Source organism: Sciurus vulgaris, assembly GCF_902686455.1.
Source record: "Sciurus vulgaris genome assembly, chromosome: 11".
Classification (NCBI taxonomy): domain Eukaryota; kingdom Metazoa; phylum Chordata; class Mammalia; order Rodentia; family Sciuridae; genus Sciurus; species Sciurus vulgaris.
This window is the reverse complement of record NC_136472.1, coordinates 71,616,791-71,640,201: the sequence shown is the minus strand read 5'-3', so window position 1 is coordinate 71,640,201 and position 23,411 is coordinate 71,616,791. Positions and strand designations below refer to the sequence as shown.

Below are 23,411 nucleotides of genomic sequence, written 5' to 3'. Positions count from 1 at the left end.
TAGGGATCAAAAGTATTAAATGAGGGCTGGAGATATAGCTCAGTTGGTTGAGTGCTTGTCTTGCAAGCACAAGGCCCTGGGTTCAAATCCCCAGTACCGCAAAAAAAAAAAAAAAAAAAAAAAAAAAAATATATATATATATATATATATTAAATGAAAGCAGAAACAACTTTCAAAGGTGTTGATAATAACTAGGTAGTATAGCAGAATGGCTAGGAACCAGAATCCTGAAGTTCAACAACCTGTTAACCATTTGCAACTGTGAAAGTGAATCTCAAACTGTTGTGAGAATTTGCTGAGTATAGCAAGTACACACAGTATATGGGACAGTGCTTCAGATATGGTAAATGCTTTCTAATTGGTATTTAAGTAGTAAAGTTTATTTGAAAGCACAGATATGTAAATTAATTTAATATTCTTTGATGGACATTTTTTTCTGAAATTGTTTCTTGATCAAGTTAATTATGTTAACTTTACTATTGAAAATACCTTTTCATTTTAAAAACTCATCCTTATGAGGATGAATAAACACCTTGTAAAACAGGAGTGAATTCAGGAGGTAGTGTAATAAATTTCTGTCCCAATGCCATAATTTGGGCCCAGGTTGATTTAATATTAAAAAGTCCCCCATGAGCTTTTAGGTCTGCACCACAGCCACTACAACCAGTTTACAGATAAGTACATTTTATATTTTAACATCCCTCATTAAAATCACAAAACAGAAATTTAATTGCCAAAACAAGATTTAACTTTGGCCCCAATTCCATAAAACAGATGGCTTAGAAAAAAAAGGACTTAATAATATAAATGCAATAGCCCCCCCCTAAAAAATACAAGCAATAATAGGTATTGGTGAGGATGTGGGGGGAAAAAGTACACTCATACATTGCTGGTGGGATTGCAAATTGGTGCAGCCACTCTGGAAAGCAGTGTGGAGATTCCTTAGAAAACCTGGAATGGAACCACCATTTGACCCAGCTATCCCACTCCTTGGCTTATACCCAAAGGACTTAAAATCAGCATACTACAGTGATGCAGTCACATCAATGTTCATAGCTGCTCAATTCACAATAGCTAGATTGTGGAACCAACCTAGATGCCCTTCAATAGATGAATGGATAAAGAAACTATGGTATATCTACACAATGGAATATTACTTAGCCATAAAGAAGAATAAAATTATGGCATTTGCAGGTCAATGAATGGAGTTGGAGAATATCATGCTAAGTGAGATAAGCCAATCCCAAAAAACCAAAGGCCAAATGTTTTCTCTGATAAGTGGATGCTGACACATAATGGGGCAGGGAAGGGGGTAAGGGAAGAATGGAGGAACTTTAGATTGTGTAGAGGGGAGGGAAGGGGAGAGGGCAGAGGGATGGGAAAGATGGTGGAATGAGACAAACATTATTATCCTATGTACATGTATGACTACACGAATGGTGGGACTCTACATCGTGTACAACCAGAGAAATGAAAAGCTGTACTCCATTTGTGTACAATGAATCAAAATGCATTCTGCTGTCATGTATGGTTAAATAGAACGGAAGCAAGGAAGGAAGGAAGGAAGGGAAGGAAGGGAAGGAAGGAAAGGAAGGAAAGGAGGGAGGGAGTTATTTTAAAAAGTATAAGATTAGCCCTTCTAATCTTACACTTTTTAAAATAACTCCCGCTTAGCCTGGTTTCCTGTCTTGCCGTGTGGTTTCTCCCTTTCTCATGTGCTCTCATGTGATGCCTTTTGCTATATTGTGACCCAACAAATGGGGCCCTCACTAGAGGTGAGCTGATGCTGGTGCCATGTTTGAACCTCAGAACTGTGAGCTAAATAAACCTCTTTATTAAAAAAAGCCAGGATGTGTTTATGGCTCAGTGGTAGAGTGCTTGCCTAGTATTTGGCACTGGGTTCAATCCTCAGTCCCATATAAAAATAAATAAAATAAAGATATTGTGTCCATCTACAACTAAAAGTTTTTTTTTTTTTTAAAAGCCCTGCCTCAGGTATTTCATTATAGCAATAGAAAACAAACTAATACAGAGACTATACTCATGCTATCATCCATACTTCACTATAGGACTCCATGAAAGATTGCTTTAAACTGAAGGGGAAAAAAAAGCATCAGGCAAAGAGAAAAGAGAATCCCTTAGTTAAAAATGCTCCACAGGATGGCAGGATGGCCTTTTTCCTCCTACCACTCCTCTCTCTTACTCACTGTCTTTCTGTCTCTCTCTGCCCGCCCCCCCCGCACACAAGCATCAGCAGTAGCAGATTTTTATTAGAGGATACCCTGTGTTATCACAAAGGTATGTGGTAAGAACTGGCAAGTGCAGCCATGCTACAGAGGATGTGGGAATGGGTAATTATGAAATCTAAGGGCCAGGGTCTCCTACTTAACCCTGACCATCTGAAAGCTCTTCTCCTTGGCACTTAATATCACCAGTGCTGCGGCATGAAAGGATCTGCAATAACTAGTTCAACTTGGCCAATAGCTCTTCTAGTTCTGGCCGAGCTTTGAACCTTCCCTTGAAGTCTTCTTCAGTGTGCTGTGGAGTAGAAAAGAAAATAAGTGGTAATTACTACAGAACTTTTAGTTATCTTTACATGCACAACACCCAAAGTGAGTCATTGGCTAACTCTGCACAGAATGATTCAGATTTAGCCAACTCGTACTGAATATCTACTATGTCGCGGACTTGTATTTAGTACCATAGGTTTAGAGTTGACTCAAGCTTATTCTTTGCCTTCAATGTACTTAGAATTTGGTGCAAGAAGACATACATAAAAGGAACTAATGTTACAGATGCTACAAGTATAACAATAGAAGCATATGTGTGTGCGTGTGTGTGTGTGTTGCTGGGAATTGAACCCAGGGCCTCATGCATTCTAGGTAAGCACTCTACCACTAAGCTATATCCCCAGCCTAGAAGTAATTTTTAAAATATAAAAATTATCCTTTAGTAATAGGAAATATCAATTGGGCCAGGGGGCGGGGGTACACCTATAATGCCAGTTACTTGGGAGGCCAAGGCAGGAGGACCACGAGTTCAAGGACAGTCTCAGCAACTTTAGCAAGATCATATCTCAAAATTTAAAAAAATAAATTAATTAAAAGGGCTAGAGATGGAGCTCAGTGGTAGAGTGCCAATGAATTCAATCCCTAGTATTGCAAAAATAAATAAATAAATAAATAAATAAATAAATAAATAAATAAATAAATAAAACAATAACATCACAGGGATTGGAATATTTTAAGTTAGCATGACCAGCACATTTTCTCTCTATACATAAATCTATGTGAAACCTAAATAATAACCAGAAGTTTAACAAGTGTAGACTCAGGACAAGGAGAACTGGATGAAGCAATGGCACCAGTCTCACATGGCCTGATGTGTCTGTGTCATTAAAAGAATCATTATAGTCACTGATCTTGAATACCCAGTATTCAGGTTAAGGTTCCTGATGTTTTGCAAGATTTCCTTGCCCAACCAAACCTCTTTCTGACTGGCATTCTTTACTAAATATATTCAGTTAAGATATAGTCAAGGGCTGGGGTTTGGCTCAGTGGTAGAGCATTCGCCTAGCATGCATGAGGCCCTGGGTTTGATCCTCAGCACCACATAAAAATAAAATAAAGGTATTGTGTCCACCTACAACTAAAACAAGCAAACAAACAAAAATAGTCATGCCTTGAAAGTTCCAGGACACTTCTCTCTAAAGTACATTTTCATATTTGTGTAATGATTTATTAAACTATGCATAATTTATTTTATTTATTTATTTTTTTTGGTGGTGGTGGTGGTGGTGGTACTGGGAATTATACCTAGGGCCTCTAGCCTGCTAGGCAAATGCTCTACCACTGAGCTACAACCCCAGATCTTCTTCTTATTTTTATTTTTGAGGCAGTGTCTTGCTAAGTTGCTGAGGCTGGGCTTGAACTTGTGATCCTCTTGCCTTCACCTCCCAAGTAGCTGGGACTACAGGCATGTATCACTGTGCCCTGCTGTATATAATCTTAAACTATGTTCTTTCCACTATACAACTGCCTGAAAGGAATTAATTTCGAAGTGTCATGAGTTCACCAATAACATCAGGATGATGTGATGGAGATCAGCTCCCATGGTCCACAAAGATTATCCCTGATGCCACAGAAGAACCAGAGTGATGACCACAGTACCACCAGACTGCATTCCTTTCCTGATTATTATCTGGGCTACATTATCCACATTTCTCTGTTGCTTCTAAAACCAGGCAGTCCTCCCCACCCCTATTATTTTCCCCATTGCTAGGGATCAAATCAGGCCTTTTACATGCGAGGCAAGCACTCTGCCACTGATGTTCTTATCCTTATTTTAGGCAAAAGTAAGCCACCAGGAGGCCTCTTCCCAAACTATCACCTACCTCCCTTACTGACAATTTGACTCCTTCAGGAAGATTGCTTTGGAGTATTTCCAAGAAAATCTCTGCAAATGTGGCGCTCAAACCGCTGATCTGCAAAATGAAAGAAGACACTCTAAAGGAGGGCGCTAAAAGCCAGGCGATCGTGCAGACATGGATGGCTCAAATGCCAGCTCCAGTAGGGTAAGATTAACTCCTAGAGCTAGTTTCTCAGCCTGGCCCCTGTAAGATTTTTCTTCCCATTTGCCAAGGTGTTTGCTTGCTGAGATGGCCAATGACAATATCTGTTCCTGTAGGCAATGGATGTCATAATTGGACCAAGAAGTTATCAAGACCAGAATGACTTTCTGATGCAAACCCAGGTTTACCCACACAGACTGCTGACTGGTATCAGCCCTTGTGCGGAGAATCTAGAGGCAAATCAAATGTGTAGTAGAAAGGATTGCAGGGTTCTGTGAGAACCCACAAGAGAAATACCTACCAACACATGGGAGGGTAAAGGAAGCTTCCAGGGAAGGTGACGTCTGGGTGGAGTCTTGAAGAAAAAAAGGATTAAACTGGGAGAATTCAATAGTAGTATGGAGAGTTGTCAAGACAAGGGAAACAGTATTGAGCAAATGTGGAGGCATACAGTGTCAGGGAATGAAAATGAGTTCCTGGGTGGCTAGAGAGAATGAGACATTAAGAGGAAAAGCAGAAGAATCATGAAGGCACCTGAATGCTAAAGAGTTCATACTTTATTATATGAGTCTCGGTGGCAAGTAAAATGCACTGTAAATAATTTATTGCTGGTAAGATTTAGAGAACAAATGATTTCTATATTCTTTAGTTAGTTTTTACATTAGTATATTTAGAATTAAGGTGTTCCCACCTTAACATTCCTCTTATCACTTTGCTGATACTGGTATGTTTCTTCAGTAGATCAAAAAAAGGGAAATGCCCATAAAGTGGAAAATTATTTGGCAATAAAAATGAATGAAGTATTAACAATGTTACAATATGGATGAACCTTTGAGACACTATGCCACATGAAAGAAGTCAGACACAAAAGGCTGTATATTGTACAATTCCATTTAAATGAAATATCCAGAAGAGGTAAATCTATAAAGACAAAGTAGATTTGTGGTTGCAGGGGATGTGGGGGACCAGGAAAGAGGAGTGACTGCTAATGGATACAGGGTTTCTTTTTGGGGTGATGAAAATGTTCTAAAATTGATTTAGTGATGGATGTATAATTCTTTGAATACACTAAAAGCTATTTAATTGTATACTTTAAATGGGTAAATTATATGATGTCAATTTTATCTCAATAAAGTTGCTATAAAAAGGGGGACTGATGTTAGAGCTGGTACGCTGTGAATTTTTAATAATTCTGGGTACCCTCATGGCAGTGTGGTTGTCACCCATCTCTCTCTGCAGGGAAAAAAAAAAAAAACAGGATAATTGCTAGAGTTAAAAGGAAGCCACCAAGAGGTTTTAAGCAAAAAAAATGACATGATCACACTGTATGAGGGTAAAGTAAATGGATGGATCTAAAAGTTTTAGGAGGTAGAAGTCAAGAAATTTATTGAATGAATGGATATCAGAGGACAATGAAAGGTCAAGCATTATGCTCAAAGGTGGGGAAGATTTTAGAAAAAGAAAACCGGTCTCTCTACAATTCCTTTTGCACACACTGGGACAGAGAGAGCACTGTAGAACATCTAAGTAGAGAATTCTGGTAGATAACTGGGTATTGGGAATGAAGTTCAGCCAACAGATCAGATGCAGATATATACATATAAATCCAAAGGTTATCACTGCATTATGATGACGGCTGGGGCCAGGGCAATGAATGAGACAGCATAAAAGGAAAGATGGAGGGATCAAGAACTGAACTCTGGAATATACCATCATTCAAGGGCAGGTAAGAGGAAGAATAAGACACCCCAGAAAGAGAAAAAATGAAAAGAGAAAACCAGAGAGGTAAATACATTCAGGTCCTCCCAGAATGCCTACCTGAACCACTCGCTCATGGATAGTAAGAACTGAGTCCAGGGACATTTTGCTGCCTTTTTCTTGCAGCTGCAGTATCTCCATGGTTTTAGTGGGCATCGCATAACTGTGGGAAGAAGAGTCAACTGTTGGGAGCATTCATTTATGCCAGCAGCACTACTTCAGTCAGGGTTGTCTATGCATACAGCCACCACTTCGTGGAATAGCTCTCTAGAAGCAAAGTAACAGATATCCCTTACTTCCTCCTGAAGTCCCTAAACTTCCTGAGGAACCACACTGTGTTTAATACCTTTCTGCAGCCCCAATCATTCTTTAATACAACACTATAACACTATGAATGAAACCTGGTGATGAATAAGTATTCACTGCTACAGATGAATAGCTAGTTCCAAAAGAATCAAATCAGTCACAAGGTATGCTCTGGAGACTAATCTTGGGTATTTCACTTATCCTGGAGAAATAAGGCATGAAACCCAGTTGTTCTAGAACAGGCTTTCTCAATCTGAGCACTACTGATATTCCAGACTGGACAATTCTTTGTTGTGTATTCCCACTCCTTCTGACTGGATGTCACCTGTACCCCCCAAATGGTGACAAAATTATCTCCAGACATTATCTCAATGACCCAGATAAAGAACCACTGTTTTACACTTAATTTATCAGCTGCAGCAGATTCACATGCTGCAGTGAAAAGAACACTGGACTTGGGAGTCAAGTGTTGGCCTTGCCATTTATAAGCAATATTTACTCTAGGAGGTAAGTCATTCTCCCCTTTGTGCCTCCAATTCCTCATGTGTACATGCAATTACAATCTGGGCCTACATCAATACACAATTGTGAGGACTGGGTGTGGTGATGCAAATGGAACTGACAGGACAGGCTATGCGGTAATATTGTATCAGTGGTGTGTTCATCTGATCAAAAAGTTGATCAAATTAATGAAAAATGAAATGATAATAATAGTAGGAATCCTGGTTTTTCATGCTTCAGAAAGTTTCATCACTTAACAGCAAAGAGCATGGTCCTGTGTAGATAGACTGCTGCAAAAGAAAGTTAAATCTAATAGAAAATGAAATGGAAAAAATCAAGGTCATGGATTTAAATAATGACTTTGTCACTTATTACCTACTTGAACTTAGAGATGTATAGCTTTCTCTGTCTCAATTTCTTCAGTTATAAAATGAGAATAATAATACTTTGTTCACAAGGTTGTTGCAATGATTAAATTAGATTACATAAGTAATTTGCCTGGCATACCACATCCATGTATTCTTTGCTCATATAAACAGTCAGCAAATGCTGGGTATTGTGACATTTTTCAGGAAGCCTCTCTAAATAACATCCTCTTCCACTTTTCAATACAATCTCTGATCTCCTTGTGATTCAAATTTAGAGATAACTCCCCATTATGAAAAAATTGGGATACAATCATAGACTACATATGCTTATAGAAGACCAAATAAAATAATTATGTAGTAGCTTTCAGAAAAGTGGAAAAAAAAAAAAAAAAAAAAAAGCACTCTAAAATGCTACTTTTCCTTTATGGCATTCTGCAGACAGTACTGACTAAGGGTTAGAGGTGTAGCTCAGTGACAGAGGGCATGCCTAACACAGAAGAGGCCCAGGTTTGATCCCTAGCACACACATACAAAAATAAAATAAAATAAAAAATCAGATCAACTAAAGTAGGTGTTATATCTATTCCTGCTATTAATCATGGATTTTATTCTTCAACATTTAAGCAACATTTAAGATTTCCTTGATTTGTTTATTTATTTGATTTAATAAACATTTACTAACAGTTTGTTCTGTCCTAGGGGCAAATGCAGGCTGTTTTCAAGGAGCTTACTAAGCATTTCAGAGACAGGTAAGCACATACATATTTGCACTGCAGAAAGACAGGGGCCATTACAGTATGTGAACAATGTAGGGACAAGGGCCAGAGAAGTGGAACTCGTGGAAGGCTTTATCAAGGTGTAAGGAAGGAGTACAGGTGCTTCTGGAGGGCATTCCAAGAAGGTGTGGCAGTATCTACAAAGGCAAGGGGCAGGAGAAGCCCTCAAAGAGAGTCAACATAAACCAGACATACTTTGATAAAGAAATACTGGAAACTCTGGATATTTCAAAGTAGAACGGACTATTAAATAAAAAGAGCACAGGTAATTTCTCTTTAGGACCTACATTTTTCTATACTCTCCACTTTTTCTGCAATAAACATTACTTGGATAATCAGATAGTAAAAACAGAAGGGAAGAAATGAAGTAACTGAACTTTAAGAGTCAACCCAATATGACAAACCATGCTATCTTTTGGGAATGTCACTTACGAAGGACTCAAGGAAACTACTGGGGAGCTGGAGACTCAGAATCTGGGGACTTGACTTTACATAAGTTATACTTACATAACAATTTTGAAAATCGTAAGTGTATTTTAAAAAATAAGAGAGGAGAGAGTAATGTCACAATGAGAGATGCTGAGTGACGCTTCATTCTCCACAGGGCACAGGGCTGGTCAGCTTCAGGCATGGAAGCTGCTCCCAAGTGAGTGAGATTCCATCTCTCCAGGCTGCCCCCAGGAAGGGATGTAGGCCAATGAAGAGGCCCACAGGAGAGGCTCTTCCTCTCTCCTTCATGAGTTGCAGCTGCAGCAGGAAGATCACATACAGAACAAAACGTGCAGAACAAAATCCAGCACATGGCTCCCTCTGTAGCCCAATTCCAACTCAAGGTCATAGCTACCATCCCTACACACACACACACACACGTTCGCCTCCCTCTCAGCTCCAGAGGGAAAGTGGACCAAATGAAATGAAAATCAGAAGAAAACAATCTCATCTCTGAAAACCCGGGCAATGAGAATAACTAACAATACAATAGGCTGAAAACCTCAATCAATCAGAGGAGTTGTTAACAATAAACAGTTCTTTATGTTCCAAGCCATCTGGGGCAGAGACAGGAAAGAGGCAAAAAAGCATGTATCAGTCATTCTGCTGTTCTAGGAAATGTCCATGCCAGTTAGAACTCAATCCAAATCAATAAATATTTATTCAGTGCCTACAGTGTGTCAGGTACTACACTAGGTCTTAGGGTTAGACTAGTAATAAAGATAGAAGCAGTCCTTGCCTTACAGAGCTCAGAGTCTAATAGGAAAGACCAATAATAGTCAAACAACTTCAAGGTTAGAGAATGTATGTTATGAAAGGGGAGTTATATACCCTTTATTTCTCCTAAATATATAACATGAAGACCTAATTAAATGAGCTTCCCTAAAGAAGTAATATTCAAGATGATGCCCAGGAAAAATGTAGAGGTGAAAGGTATTCTAAGCTTTTATAGAAGATATACAAAGGCCCTGAAGTAGAAATCAACAAAAACAGACAATAAGTGAATGCACAGGGAAAGGGAAGAGAAGTGTGAGGTAAGGTAAGGGTGCAAACCCAGGCCATGGAGCACTAGCAAGCCAGGGGAGGAACGTTTATTTTGATCCTGAAGGAATGGGAAGCATTTTAAGCAGGGGAGACATAATCATATTTCCATTCTAGAAAGATTACCCTAAATGCTTTGTGGAAAACTGGTTAGATGAATTGAGTACTATGGGGAGGAGGGGGAAGTGGGTCCAAATCCAGACCTTACCACTAATTAGGTGTAGGACTATGGACAAGTTTTAATGATAATAATAATAATAGCAATAAAGAGTTGCTGGGCACAGTTCTAAGCACTTTAAATATGTTAGTTCTGGGCTGGGGCTAAAGCACAGTGGCAGAGAGCTTGCCTAGCACTGGGTTCCATCCTTAGCACCACATAAAAAAAAATAAAAAAACAAATAAAATAAAGGCATGTTGTCCCTCTACAACTAAAAATATATATACTTTTTAAAAAATATGCTTGTTCCCTCAGCTACTCAGGAGGCTGAGGTGGGAGGATTCCAAGTTCAAGGCCAGTGTGGGCAACTTAGCAAGACCCTGGGGATATAGCTTAGTGATAGAACATCCCTGGGTTCAATCCCTAGTGCTGCAAATAAATAAATATACATATATTATATCCCTTAATTTTCACTATATCCTTTTTAAGTAGGTTCTTTTACTAAGCCCTTTTACAGACGAGGAAATCAACGCAAAAAGAGGTTAAATAAACTGCCAATGTCACACAGCGAGAATGCAGCAGAACAAGAATGCAGGCTGGCTCCACAATTGATGCTTTGATAAAATAGGTACAAGGTGCTTGTCTGAATTAAGTAAGACAATAAAAAAAAAAAATACTTAACCTTTCAAGTGTCTGGATGATATTAGTGCTCATATTTTAACATGTACTACTGACTTCCTGCCTTCACTCAAATGCAGACAGAGCTTTTTGTAGATGTGTTTTTATTTATTTATTTTTTTAAGAGATGGGGTCTTGCAATGTTGTCCAGACTGGCCTGAACACGTGGGTTCAACCTCTCTAGTAGCTGCAACTATGGGCACATGTCCGGCAAGCACTCTACCACTGAGCTACATCCCCAGCCCCAGCTGGGTTTTTAAAGGTGACATCTTTAAAAACAGTCCTGATAATTTAAAACAATATTTCAGGGAACTACTACACTCTAGGTATGACAATAACATCTGTGTATGACATTTCATGCTTCTTTGCTGTCACCAGCTCTGAGTAGCTACCCCAATCCCTGCCAGCTGAAAATATACCTTCATTAATTATGAATAACAATACATTATTTAGAGTGTTTACAGTGTGTCAGTATCTGTGCCAAGTGCTGTAGTGTACTATTTCATTGAACTTGCAGAACTCAAAGAAACAGAAAAATTATCATCCTTAACATATAGATGAGGAAACTGAAGTTCAGAAATTCCCAAAGTCATTTTACTAATAAGTGGTAAAGCTAGAATTTGAAGGTAGGCAGTTTGGTTCTAGACCTTGCATTTTTTAAAATATTTTTTTAGTTGTAGATGGACACAATATCTTTATTTTATTTATTTTTATTTTTACGTGGTGCTAAGGATTGAAACCAGTGCCTCATATGTGCTAGGCAAGCACACTACCACTAAGTCACAACCCCTGCCCTAAACCTTGTATTCTTAACCACTTGTCATTCCAACCATGGTCCACAGACAAGCCTGCCAGTGAGCAAACTATCAACAGTCCACAAGAAGAAGTACCAGTCACTAAACACACTTTAATTCAGACATTTTTTTAAAAACAGCAAGTCTTTCTTGATGAAGGAAACAAAGTACTAATATACGTTTTGGCATAAACTCCTGAGATCTTCTTGAAGTGGTATTTTGAGAAATATCATTCTAAATTACTATGCTACTCTTCTACTTTGAACTGACAGTGCACTTTATCTTCCATGTACCACCTTCCACATTATGTTATAATTATTTCTCCTGGTGTGTATGTATGTGCATATATATATACGTGCACTGTGTGGGTGTATGTTCCCTAAAGTCACCCTAATATTCACCCCTCCAGTGAGAACGTCTAGTACAGTGCCCACCAGATAGCAAGATTTTTAAATTAATTAAGTCAATCATTTCAGTAATTAAAAGTACTTTCATTAAACTTTAGGAAATGTATACCCTACAGCTGGACTGTGTAGTCAAACTGAAGAGTCTGAATGTTTCCCATGTGGCAGGCATTGTGCTAGGTGCTAAAGAAACAAAGAACACGTCTTTGGAAGGAATGCACCGTCAGAGAGAAGGAGAACTGACACTTGAACAGATCATTAGAGCCCTGAGCACTAAGTGACACAACAGAGGTACATGTCAAGTGCTGAAAGAGCAACTAACCCTCTGGGGCATCAGAAAGAGATAAAGTACATTTTTAGGCTTAAACAATTATTGAAATACTGTCAGCTGTGAGAGCTAAAGTCATAGCATATTATCAAATCTTCTAAAGAGCACTTTTTGCAGTTGCACTCTAAGTTATAAAGGTTTTAAAAGTTCAAATTTGGCTTAAAGACTTAAAATAAAACCCTACATAATTAAAAATATGGAAGTCAAGTAGACTCCCATAAATCCAAACAACTTAATTGGTTCTGTGAATTTTGGCCTTTTCAAATCTCTGGTTTCCCCATCTATAAAATAGGAATATAGGGCTGGGGAGATAACTCAGTTGGTAGAGTGTTTGCCTCACAAGCACAAGGCCCTGGGTTCAATCCCCAGCACTGCAAAAAAAAAAAAAAAAAAGGAATATACTAATATTTTAGGTATAAGAAAGTATAATTTTTGCATATCCACATACTATGCAGTGTACCACCTTTCCAGATTGGCAAACTAGCTAAGCTATTATATGAACTCACTTTTTTTTTTTTTTTTTTTTTTTTTTTGCGGTGCTGGGGATCGAACCCAGGGCCTTGTGCTTGCAAGGCAAGCACTCTACCAACTGAGCTATCTCCCCAGCCCAAACAAACTCACTTTTAAAAATTAATTTAAAAAAGAAACTTGAGAAGTAGAACAACTTGGAACCTTTATGCATTGTTGATGAAAAAATAAAATGGTACAGCCACTTTGGAAAAGTTTGGGAGTTTCTAATAACTACACTTGCCAGAGAAATGACTTTATGTTAATTTCAAAAACTGGAAACAACATAAATATCCTTCAATTAGTGGATGGATAATCTGCAGTACATTGTTTCAATGAAATGCCACCCAACAAAAGAAACAAAATACTTAACACAGGCAATGACATAAATGAATCTCAAATACATTATGCTAAGTGAAATAAGCCAGACTCAAAAGAAAAAATACTGTATTTTTTCATTTATATGACATTCTGAAAAAAGCAAAACTATAGGGACAGAAGTTAGTAGTTAACAGGGACTAAGGGCAGAAAAGGGATTGACTACAGAGGCAGGAAGTAACTTCTTGGGGTGATAGAAATATCATAGTATTTCATCTTTGTTATAGATTTCATATTCATAGTCTTGATTATGATGGTATTTATTATGTACATTAGTCAAAGCTCATAGAACTATTCACTAAAAAGAGGAGTTTTACTGAATATAGATTATACCTCAGTAAGCCTGACTTTATATTATGACTGTAAATGGAAATTAGCTACCATTAATAGAAGGTGAGTTAAAAATAAATACAACAGGGCTGGGGTTGTGGCTCAGTGGTAGAGTGCTTGCCTAGCATTTGTGAGGCACTGGGTTTGATTCTCAGCACAATAAATAAATAAATACATAAAATAAAGGTCCATCAACAACTAAAAAAAATTTTTTTAATTAAAAAAAAATAAATAATTACAACAAAAACAAAATAATGTTATAAAATTCTAGCTAGAGGGTTGGGGTTGTGGCTTAGTGGTAAAGCACTTGCCTCACATACATGGGGCACTGGGTTCAATCCTCAGCACCACATTAAAAAATAAATAAATGAATAAAATAAAGGTATGTGTCCATCTACAACTAAAAACATATTTTTTAAAAAATTCTAGCTAGATATTAGTGCTTTTCAAAGATTCCAAGCCTGAGATCTCCTCTGTTACAAAGATTATGAAGGGCTAGATCACTATTCAGGACATACCCCAACCACTCTGGGAATTTCTCCTTGATACAATTAGATTGAGAATTAAAAAGGGAAGACATTTCTAACCGTGTTATTTAATGTTATTTGAGGCAAACCACAGTACATCCTATGCCATCTGAAACACTGAGATAAGATATGTAAAGGGCCTGGCCTGAAGGAAAGAGTAAATATTAGCTCTCCTCTCCTATAGTTTCCTAGCAAATCCAACGCGTACATGAAAATCAGAACTGGCAAAGAATATCTAAACAAATGGAGAAAAATACTGTTATTAAGATTTCAGCCGGGCACAGTGGTGCATGCCTGCAATCCCAGTGGCTGGGAGACTGCGGCAGGAAGATCTCCAGTTCAAAGCCAGCCTCAGCAATGGCGAAGCACTTAGGAACTCAGTAAGACCTGTCTCTAAATCAAATATAAAATAGGGCTGGGGATGTGGCTCAGTGGTTGAGTGCCCCTAGGTTCAATCCCTGGTACTGAAAAAAAAAAAAGATTTCAATTCTCCCCAACTTGATTTAAAGATTCAACACAATCCTAACAAAATTCCATCAAGCAGTTAGTAGAATGAATCAGAAATTACTTTCCTATGTTTATATACACGACTAATGTAATTCCACACCATACAGAACCAGAAGAATGGGAAGCTGCATTCCATATATGTATAATATATCAAAATATATTCTACTGGCATGTATAACTAAAAAGAACAAATAAAAAAAATTCTGTCAGATTCTTCTCTATAGAAATCAACAAGTTAATTCTAATTTTTTTTTTGGTACTGAAGATTGAACCCAGGGATGCCTAACCATTGAGGCAAGTCCCCCACCATTTTTATTTTTTATTTTGAGACAAGGTCTTGCTAAATTGCTCAGGGCCTCACTGAATTGCTGAGGTTGGCTCTGAACCTGTGATACTCCTGCCTCAGCCTCCCAAGCCACTGGATTTCTTTATGGAAAATTAAATAATCAAAACAGTAAAGCATTAATGTAAGCACAGATATACAGATCAATGTAACATCATGTCCAGAAATAAACCTGCACATATATGGTCAATTGATTGCCAAGAAAGGTGCTAAGATATTCAGTGGAGAAATCTTAATTAAAAAAAAAAAAAGGAAGAAAAGAAAAGAACCAGGTGTGGTGATGCACGTCTGGGAGGCTGAGGCAGGAGGATTATACGTTTGAGGCTAGCCTGGCAAACTCACCAAGTTGCCTGAGCAACTTAGTAAGATCGTGTCTCGAAATAAAAAATAAAAAGGGATAGAGGTATGGCTCAGTGATAAAACACCTGTGGATTCAATCCCCAGTACCCACTCCCCCAAAAAAGAAAAAAAAAATCTTTTTAACAAAGGGTGCTAGAACAAATGGATAACCATATGAAAGAAGGAGGAGGAGAAAGCGGGGTAGGGGCGGAGAAGGGGGAGAAGAAAGAACTAACTTTCACACTATATACAAAGGTAATTCAAGTGATCAGACCTAACTGTAAAACTTAAAACAATAGAACTTCTGATTTGGGCATGGTGGCAGGCAGGTACAGGCCTATAATCCAGCTATTCTGGAGGTTTAGGCAGCAGGATAGTAGTGCTAGACCAGTCGGGGCAATTTAGCAAGACCCTTTCTCAAAATAAAATATGAAATGAAACTGGGCCATGGTGGCACAGACCCCAGCAACTTGGGAGGCCCAGGCAGGAGGACTGGAAGTTTAAGGCCAGCCTCAGCAACTTAAGAGAGACCCTTAGCAACTTACCAAGACCCTGTCTCAAAACAAAAGAAAATCAGAACTGTGGATGTAGCTCCGTGGTAATGCAGCTTGAGTTCAATCCCCAATATCCAAAACAAACAATATCAACAACAGAAACAAAATGGACTGGGGATATGGTTCAGGGGCAGAGTTCTTGCCTAGCATGTAGAAGGTCCTGTAATGTATAAAGCTGATTCCCCGCCCATCAGGTACAGCCATTTTGCCCGCCTCCCAACCACTTGTCAATCTGTGAACATCCTAGCTAGCTATTGGTTCATCAGTCAGCTTGCAAGTATCCTTCTCTGATATTGGTCCCGTTAGCCTGGCAGAATTCAACTGTTTTACTGTAGCTTCCCCGCCATCTTTTTCCATTCTTCTTCTGTCTGCCCCACACACTTTTCTCTATCCTCCTGGCTTTCCACTCTCTCTAGCATGCGCCCTTTCTTTTCCTTTCTCTTTTCCTATCATTTTCTCTCTTACCCTGCAGGGAGACACTGTTTGCTTAATAAATTCCCTTATGTGATTTCCCGTGTCCGGCGTGGTTTTCGTGGGATTTCTTATAGGTCCTGGCTTCAATCCCTAGGGCCACATTTAAAAACACACCACACACACACACATACACACACACACACACATACACACACTTAAAAAGAACTAAATATAAATAAAAAAAGGAAACTATCAATTTTTTGTAGTTGTTATTTTGGTACTGGGGATGATCAAACACTGGGATTATAGCCATGTGCCACCACGCCCAGCTAAGGAAAGCTAAACATAGATAAAGAATTTTTATAACTCAATAACAAAAAAGTGCAATTAAAAAAAATTAGTTATAGATGGACACAATACCTTAATTTTATTTATTTATTTTTATGTGGTGCTGAGGATCGAACCCAGAGCCTCACATGTGCTAGGCAAGTGCTCTACCACTGAGCAACAACCCCAGCACCCCAAAAATGCAATTTTTAATAAGAACAAAAAGTCTGAAGAGACATATCATCATAGAAAATATACAGATGTCAAATAAGGACATAAAAAGATGCTCATTCATTAGGGAAATGCAAATAAAAAAACAGTATAAAAAAAATCACTATGAGATACCACTACATACCTATTGAAGGGTTATGGAAAACACAATTCCTACAAGACAGCTCCCCAAGAAAAATGGAGGACAGTGTGGCTCAGAAGGAGGGAGGGAAATTGGCCAAACATTAAACCTCTCCCACTGTGCCCTTTCCCAATACCAATGGGTTCTGAGGGGATAAGGCAAACTTTCATTCCTTCCCAGGTTCATCCCCAGCATCTCCACTAAAAGCAAACATTTACCCCTTCCCGTCCCCAATGCATCTAGAAGGAAGGAAGCAAATACTGAATGCTAGGCCCTGATCTTTGACCTTCCCCCATCGCAAATTAGTCCTAAATGGAGGCACAGCAAATACTGAAACTCTGGAAAACAATGGATCCCAGAGAAAGTAAAACAACAGGCAAGATTTGAGTACTCATTCCTCAGGATCTGGACTGCTATCTCCCCAGACAACGAGATTCAACCTTTCTACAACTACCCTCCTAAGTTGAAGTTTTAAACTGTACAACTAGCCCCTGATTGCCACAACTGCACGTCCGCAGTCTCCAGTGAAATTATAAAACCCAGACTCCTTCTGTAATTTAGGGGCCAGCTTTATACCCGGAAAATGGGAACCTCCCATGCCTGATCGATGGACTTTGCTGCGGAAAAAAGGAAAACTTGCTGATCTGAAGTTTGCTTCCCATCTCCTTCCTCTGTCATTTGTGGGCCATAAGCTTACAGTTATACTTATTTATTTACGTTATGATACTGGGGATTGAATGCAGGGAGCTCTCCCACTGCGTTATATCCCCAGCCCTTTATATTTCATTTTTTATTTTGAAACAGGGTCCCCCTAAACTGCTGATGCTGGCCTTGAACTTGTGATCATCTTGCCTCAGCCTCCCAAGTGTCTTGGAATACAGGTATGCAACACTGTGCCCAGCTTAAGGGACTTTTTGAAAAACTGACAATATCAAGAGCTGACCAGGATAAAGAGTTACTAGAACTGTTTCATTGCTGCTGGGAATACAAAATGGTGCAGCCATTTGAGGAAACATTTTGGCAGTTTCCTATAAAGTCAAACAATCCAAAAATCACATTATTAGCTAAATAGCCAAGAAAAAGAAGACACATGATCCTTAAAAATGTATATAAGAAGGCTTATTCCAGCTTTATTCATAATCACCAATAAACTGGAAAGGCCCAAATGTACATTAACAGATGAATGTGTATGCCAATTAGGGTCTAACCATTCAATGGAATATTACTCAGCAATAAAATACTTGTAAAAATTTGTATTACCCATGAGTCAGGCACAGTGGTGAACAACTGTAATCCTAGCAGCTTGGAAAGATGATGTGGGGGATCATGAATTCAAAGGCAGCCTCAGCAACTTATCAAGGCCTTAAAAACTCAGTGAGACCCTGTCTCTAAACAAAATACAAAAAAAGGCTGGGGATGTGGTTCAGAGGTTAAATGCCCCTGAATTCAATACCTGCTACCAAAAAAAAAATGTTTTTTGTATACCTGTTTATAGCAGCATTATTTACAATAGCTAAAACAGGGAAGTAAGCCAAGTGTCCATCAACAGATAAATGGATAAGCAAAATATGAAATATAAACACAGTGGAATATTATTCAGCCTTAAAAAAGAAAGATTCTGACATACAACAACTCTGAGGACTTTGTAAGTGAAATAAGATAGTTACAAAAAGACAAATACTGTGTGATTCCACTTATATGAGGTAGACCAGTCAAAATGAAGAGACAGAAAAATAGAATAGTAGGGGCTGGGGGAAAGGGGAAAGGGGAGTTGTTATTTAATGAGTATAGAGAGTTTTAGTTTTACAAGATAAAAAAGGTTTGAAAAAGGTTAAGAAGATGATTTGTGGTGATAGCTACATATCATTTTTTGGTACCAGGGATTGAACCAGGGACACTTTACCACTGAGCGACATTCCCAGCACATTTTGTTTATTTTTAATTTTTAAAATATTTTTTAGTCATCAATAGACTTTATTTTATTCTATTTATATGTAGGGCTAAGGATCAAACCCAGTGGCTCACACATGCTAGGCAAAGTGCACTATCACTCTGTCATAACCCCAGCCCCCATTTTATTTTTTATTTTGAGACAGGGTCTCACTAAGTTGCTGAGGCTGGCTTTGAATTTATGATCTTCCTACCTCAGCCTCCTGAGTTGCTAGAATTATAGGCATGCACCACTATGCGGGGTAATAAACTGAACATTAAAAAACAGTTAAGGGGCTAGGTGGTAGAGCATTTGCCTAGCATGTGCCAGGCCCTGGGTTTGGTCCCCAACACTGCAAAAATTAAAATTAAAAAGTTAAGATGGCTGGGGCTATGGTTCAGTGGTAGAGTGCTTGCCTGGCACAAGTGAGGCACTGGGTTCAATCCTTAGAACCCAGTTAAAAATAAATAAATAAATAAAAACAAACAAACAAACAAATAAATAAATATAAAATAAAATAAAGATGTTGTGTCCATCTACAACTTAAAAAAAAAAAAAGTTAAGCTGGAGCAAGGTGTGGGTGGCACATGCCTATAATCCCAATGACTCAGGAAATTTAAGGCAGGAAAAGCATAAATTTGAGGTCAACTTTGGCAATTTAGCAAGACCCTGTCTCAGAATACAAACTAAAATGGGCTGGGGATGTAGCCCAGGGTTAGAGTGCTCTTGAGTTTAATCCCCAGTATGCCAAAAAAAAAAAAAAAAAAAGGTATGATGATAAACTTTATATATATTACCACAATTAAAAAAATAAAAAACTTAATTCCAGCTATTTGGGAGGTTGAAGAAGGAGGATTACAAATTTGAGGCCAGCCTCAGCAACTCAGCAAGACTATCTCAAAATAAAAAATAAAAAGGGCTGGGGATGTAGCTCAGTGGTAAATCATGCCAAGGTCTAATCCTCAGTACTACAAAAAGTAAAAATAAATAAATAAATAAAAACTTGCAAACCATGACTCCCAGGCACATTATGCTAAGTCAGAGGCCAGACAAATAGCTATACACTGTGTGATTCCATTTACATGATATGTTGAAGAAGTTAAAAACAACAGGGACAAAAAATCAATCAGTAGTTGCCAGGGAATTGAGTAGGGCAAGGGAAGGAGGTTGACTATACCAAAGAATATGGGAAATTTTACTTTAATGGAACTGTTCTAAATTTTGATTATAGCAAACTATATACCTAAAAACTGTGAATTTTACTACATGTAAATTATTTCTCAAAAAACTTGATTTAATGAAAAAGATAGAGCAAGTTACATCAAGAACATCCATCCAAAGGCGCCCTTCATACCTTTCCTCGACTTTGATGGAGAGATGGTTGCAGAAGTTATGAACATACTGGGCATAATTCTCTGCCAGGGTCATGTCGTATGCAGTTACGTGAATGTTTAAAACCCCATATTCATAATCTGTCCCCAAATTAATGGGTCTCACTTCCACTTTTCCCTTCTTCTTGGGCTGAACAGAAAACAAACAAAAGAGAAAGAAAATAATAAAGTATTGTACAAGAAATTCCAGTCATACCATTTGGATCTTTTTAAAAAATTCAGTCTTTCGAATATACTTGTTCACCATTTTTCTCTTAGGTTACCCTACCTACAAGCTGAAGTTCTCTCAGGAAGGAATGGATGGCTTCCCTTAACAGTTTGGGCTGAAACATCAGGAGAGAGAAAATTGCTAGCATTGTTTTAACAAGAATACACATGACTGACTTCTGCCATCACCTTGTTTTGAGACCCACTTCCCATCTCTAGCTCTGTTTCTCAATTTGCAAATTGATGGAGTTATGTCAGATTAAGATTCTTTTCTTTTTGATGCTGGGGATTAAGTGCAGGGCCTTGCACATGCTAAGCATGCACTCTACTACTGAGCTACACCTTCAGTTTAGATCAAAAGATTCTAAATCTAGACTCCATAGATGAATTAAGAGGTCTATGAGCTGCAAAATGTATATGCAAAATTTTACACGTACGTTTTTCTGAGAAAATCCTTAGCATTCATCAAAATCTTGAAGAGATCAACAGTGGGGAGTCTCAGCAGACCTCCTAGCTCTGAAATTCCACAACCTACAGCCTTCTAGTTGAGAACTGAGAGGTAGAATAATTATTATAGTTTTACCTTTGTCTTTCATATAAAATATTGCCTAAGTACATATGAACCTGTGCAGATTGTTATAAAAAGTTGAAAGGAAGCCTGGGAAAAGATCTTTAACACAACATAGATTAGGATGAAGAATGCTTCTTAACTGAAAATAATCTGACCAAAATGCCCATCAAGAGAAACTTGTTAAATAAATGAATGCAGCTATAAGAAGAAATAAGAAACTCTTCTGTGCATGTGGTACCGGGGACTGAACCCAGGGCCTCAAGCGTGCTAAGTGAGCATTCTACCACTAGACTACATCCCCGGTTCCTTTGTTTGTTTGTTTTTGATAACGCTGGAGATTAAACCCAGGGTCTTACACATGCTAGGCAAGCACTTTACCAACTGAGTTATATCCCCAGTCCCCCAGTTCCTTTTTTGAAATTGTATTTTGAGGCAGAGTGTCACTCTGGCTGGCCTCCAACTCTTGCAATCCTCTTGCCTCATCCTCCAGGTAGCTAGGATTATAAGGATGTGCCACCATACCTGACAGAAACTTTTTTATATACTGATATAGAAAGACCTTTAAAATAATTAAATGATGAAATCACCTAAATGATGGAATCACACTGTAGAACAGTGTGTTCAAAATAATGCCACATATGTAGGGTGGGTGGGAGAGAACAGATGTATCTATTTGTGTGTCTATATAATTACATATACACTTATTTGCTTGGATATCCAAAAACTATCTCTGAAAGGATGTTCAAAAATACTAGTATAACTGGCTGCCTGTGAGGGACCTGGGTGGCCAGACCATAGTGGGAAGAAGCCTTTTTAACTGCTTTCCTTCCATATTTAAAAATTTGGGGGCTTGGTATATAGCTCTGTGATAGAGTGCTTGCCTAGCATGATCCAAGGCATTGCAAAAGAATAAAACAAAAGAAAAACTTAAAATCTACTATGTTTTGGAAGCATTTTTATACATAAGCAATGAAACATCTGAAAGGGAAATGAGGAAAACAACTCCATTCTCAATAGCTTCAAAAAAAATAAAATACTTGGGAATCAATCTAACCAAAGAGGTGAAAGATCTCTACAATGAAAACTACAAAAATTGAAGAAAGAAATTGAAGAAGACCTTAGAAGATGGAAAAATCTCCCATGTTCTTGGATAGGCAGAATTAATATTATCAAAATGGCCATACTTCCAAAGGCACTATACAGATTTAACGCAATTCCAATTAAAATATCTATGACATTTCTCATAGAAACAGAAAAAGCAATCATGAAATTCATCTGGAAGAACAAAAGACCCAGAATAGCCAAAGCAATCCTGGGCAGGAAGAGTGATGCAGGAAGTAACACAACACCAGAACTTAAACTCTATTATAGAGCAATAGTAACAAAAACGGCAAGGTATTGGCACCAAAATAGACAGGTGGATCAATGGTACAGGACAGAAGACACAGAGACATACCCACATAAGTACAGTAACCTCATACTAGACAAAAATGCCAAAAACTTACAATGGAGAAAAGATAGCCTCTTCAACAAATGGTGCTGGCAAAACTGGAAATCCATATGCAGTAAAATGAAATTAAACCCCTATCTCTCACCCTGTACAAACTCAACTCAAAATGGATCAAGGATCTAGGAATTAGACCTGAGACCCTTCATCAAATAGGAGAAAAAGTAGGCCCAAATCTCCATCATGTTGGCTTAGGATCAGACTTCCTTAACAAGACTCCCATAGCACAAGAAATAAAAGGAAGAATCAATAAATAGAATAGATTCGAACTAAAAAGTTTTTCTCAGCACAGGAAACAATCAATAATGTGAAAAGAGAGCCTACAGAGTGTGAAAAAATCTTTTCCACACACACTTCAGACAGAGCACTCATCTCCAAAGTTTATAAAGAACTTAAAAAACTTCACACCCAAAATACAAAGAACCCAATCAATAAATGGGCTAAGGAACTGGGCAGACACTTCACAGAAGAAGATATACAGGTGATCAACAAATATATGAAAAAGTGCTCATCGTCCCTAGTAATTAGAGAAATGCAAATTAAAACCACTCTAAGATTTCAACTAACTCCAATTAGAATGGCTATTATCAAGAACACAAGCAACAATAGGTGTTGGAGAGGATGTGGGGAAAAAGGTACACTCATACATTGCTGGTGGGTTTGCAAATTAGTGCAGCCACTCTGGAAAGCAGTATGGAGATTCCTCAGAAAGCTTGGAATGGACCCACCATTTGACACAGCTATCCCACTCCTTGGTTTATACCCAAAGGACTTAAAATCAGCATACTATAATGATGCTGCCACATTAATGTTCATAGCAGCTCAATTTACAATGGCTAGATTGTAGAACCAACCTAGATGCCTTCGATTGATGAATGGATAAAGAAACTGTGGTTTATATACACAATGGAATGTTACTCAGCCATAAAGAAGAATAAAATGATGGCATTTGCTAGTTAATGGATGAAGTTGGGAAATATCATGCTAAGTGAAATAGGCAAAGCCCAAAAAACAAAGGCCGAATGTTTTCTCTGATAAGTGCGTGACAATATATAAC

At 38.2% G+C, this 23,411-nt stretch overlaps 1 protein-coding gene across 1 annotated transcript in view; it reads right to left on the bottom strand.

The window, feature by feature from the left end:
* Window positions 1-2,250: 2,250 nt before the first annotated feature.
* Window positions 2,251-23,411, bottom strand: part of MRPL48 (mitochondrial ribosomal protein L48) — a 62,009-nt gene continuing 40,848 nt past the window's right edge. Inside the window, exons 5-8 of the mRNA XM_079103826.1 lie at window positions 20,033-20,199; window positions 6,389-6,491; window positions 4,394-4,483; window positions 2,251-2,538 (exon numbers count right to left, since the gene is read on the bottom strand). Of these exons, the coding sequence (XP_078959952.1) occupies window positions 2,464-2,538; window positions 4,394-4,483; window positions 6,389-6,491; window positions 20,033-20,199 (435 nt within the window). The 3' untranslated portion in view covers window positions 2,251-2,463. The remainder of the gene's footprint in view (window positions 2,539-4,393; window positions 4,484-6,388; window positions 6,492-20,032; window positions 20,200-23,411) is intronic.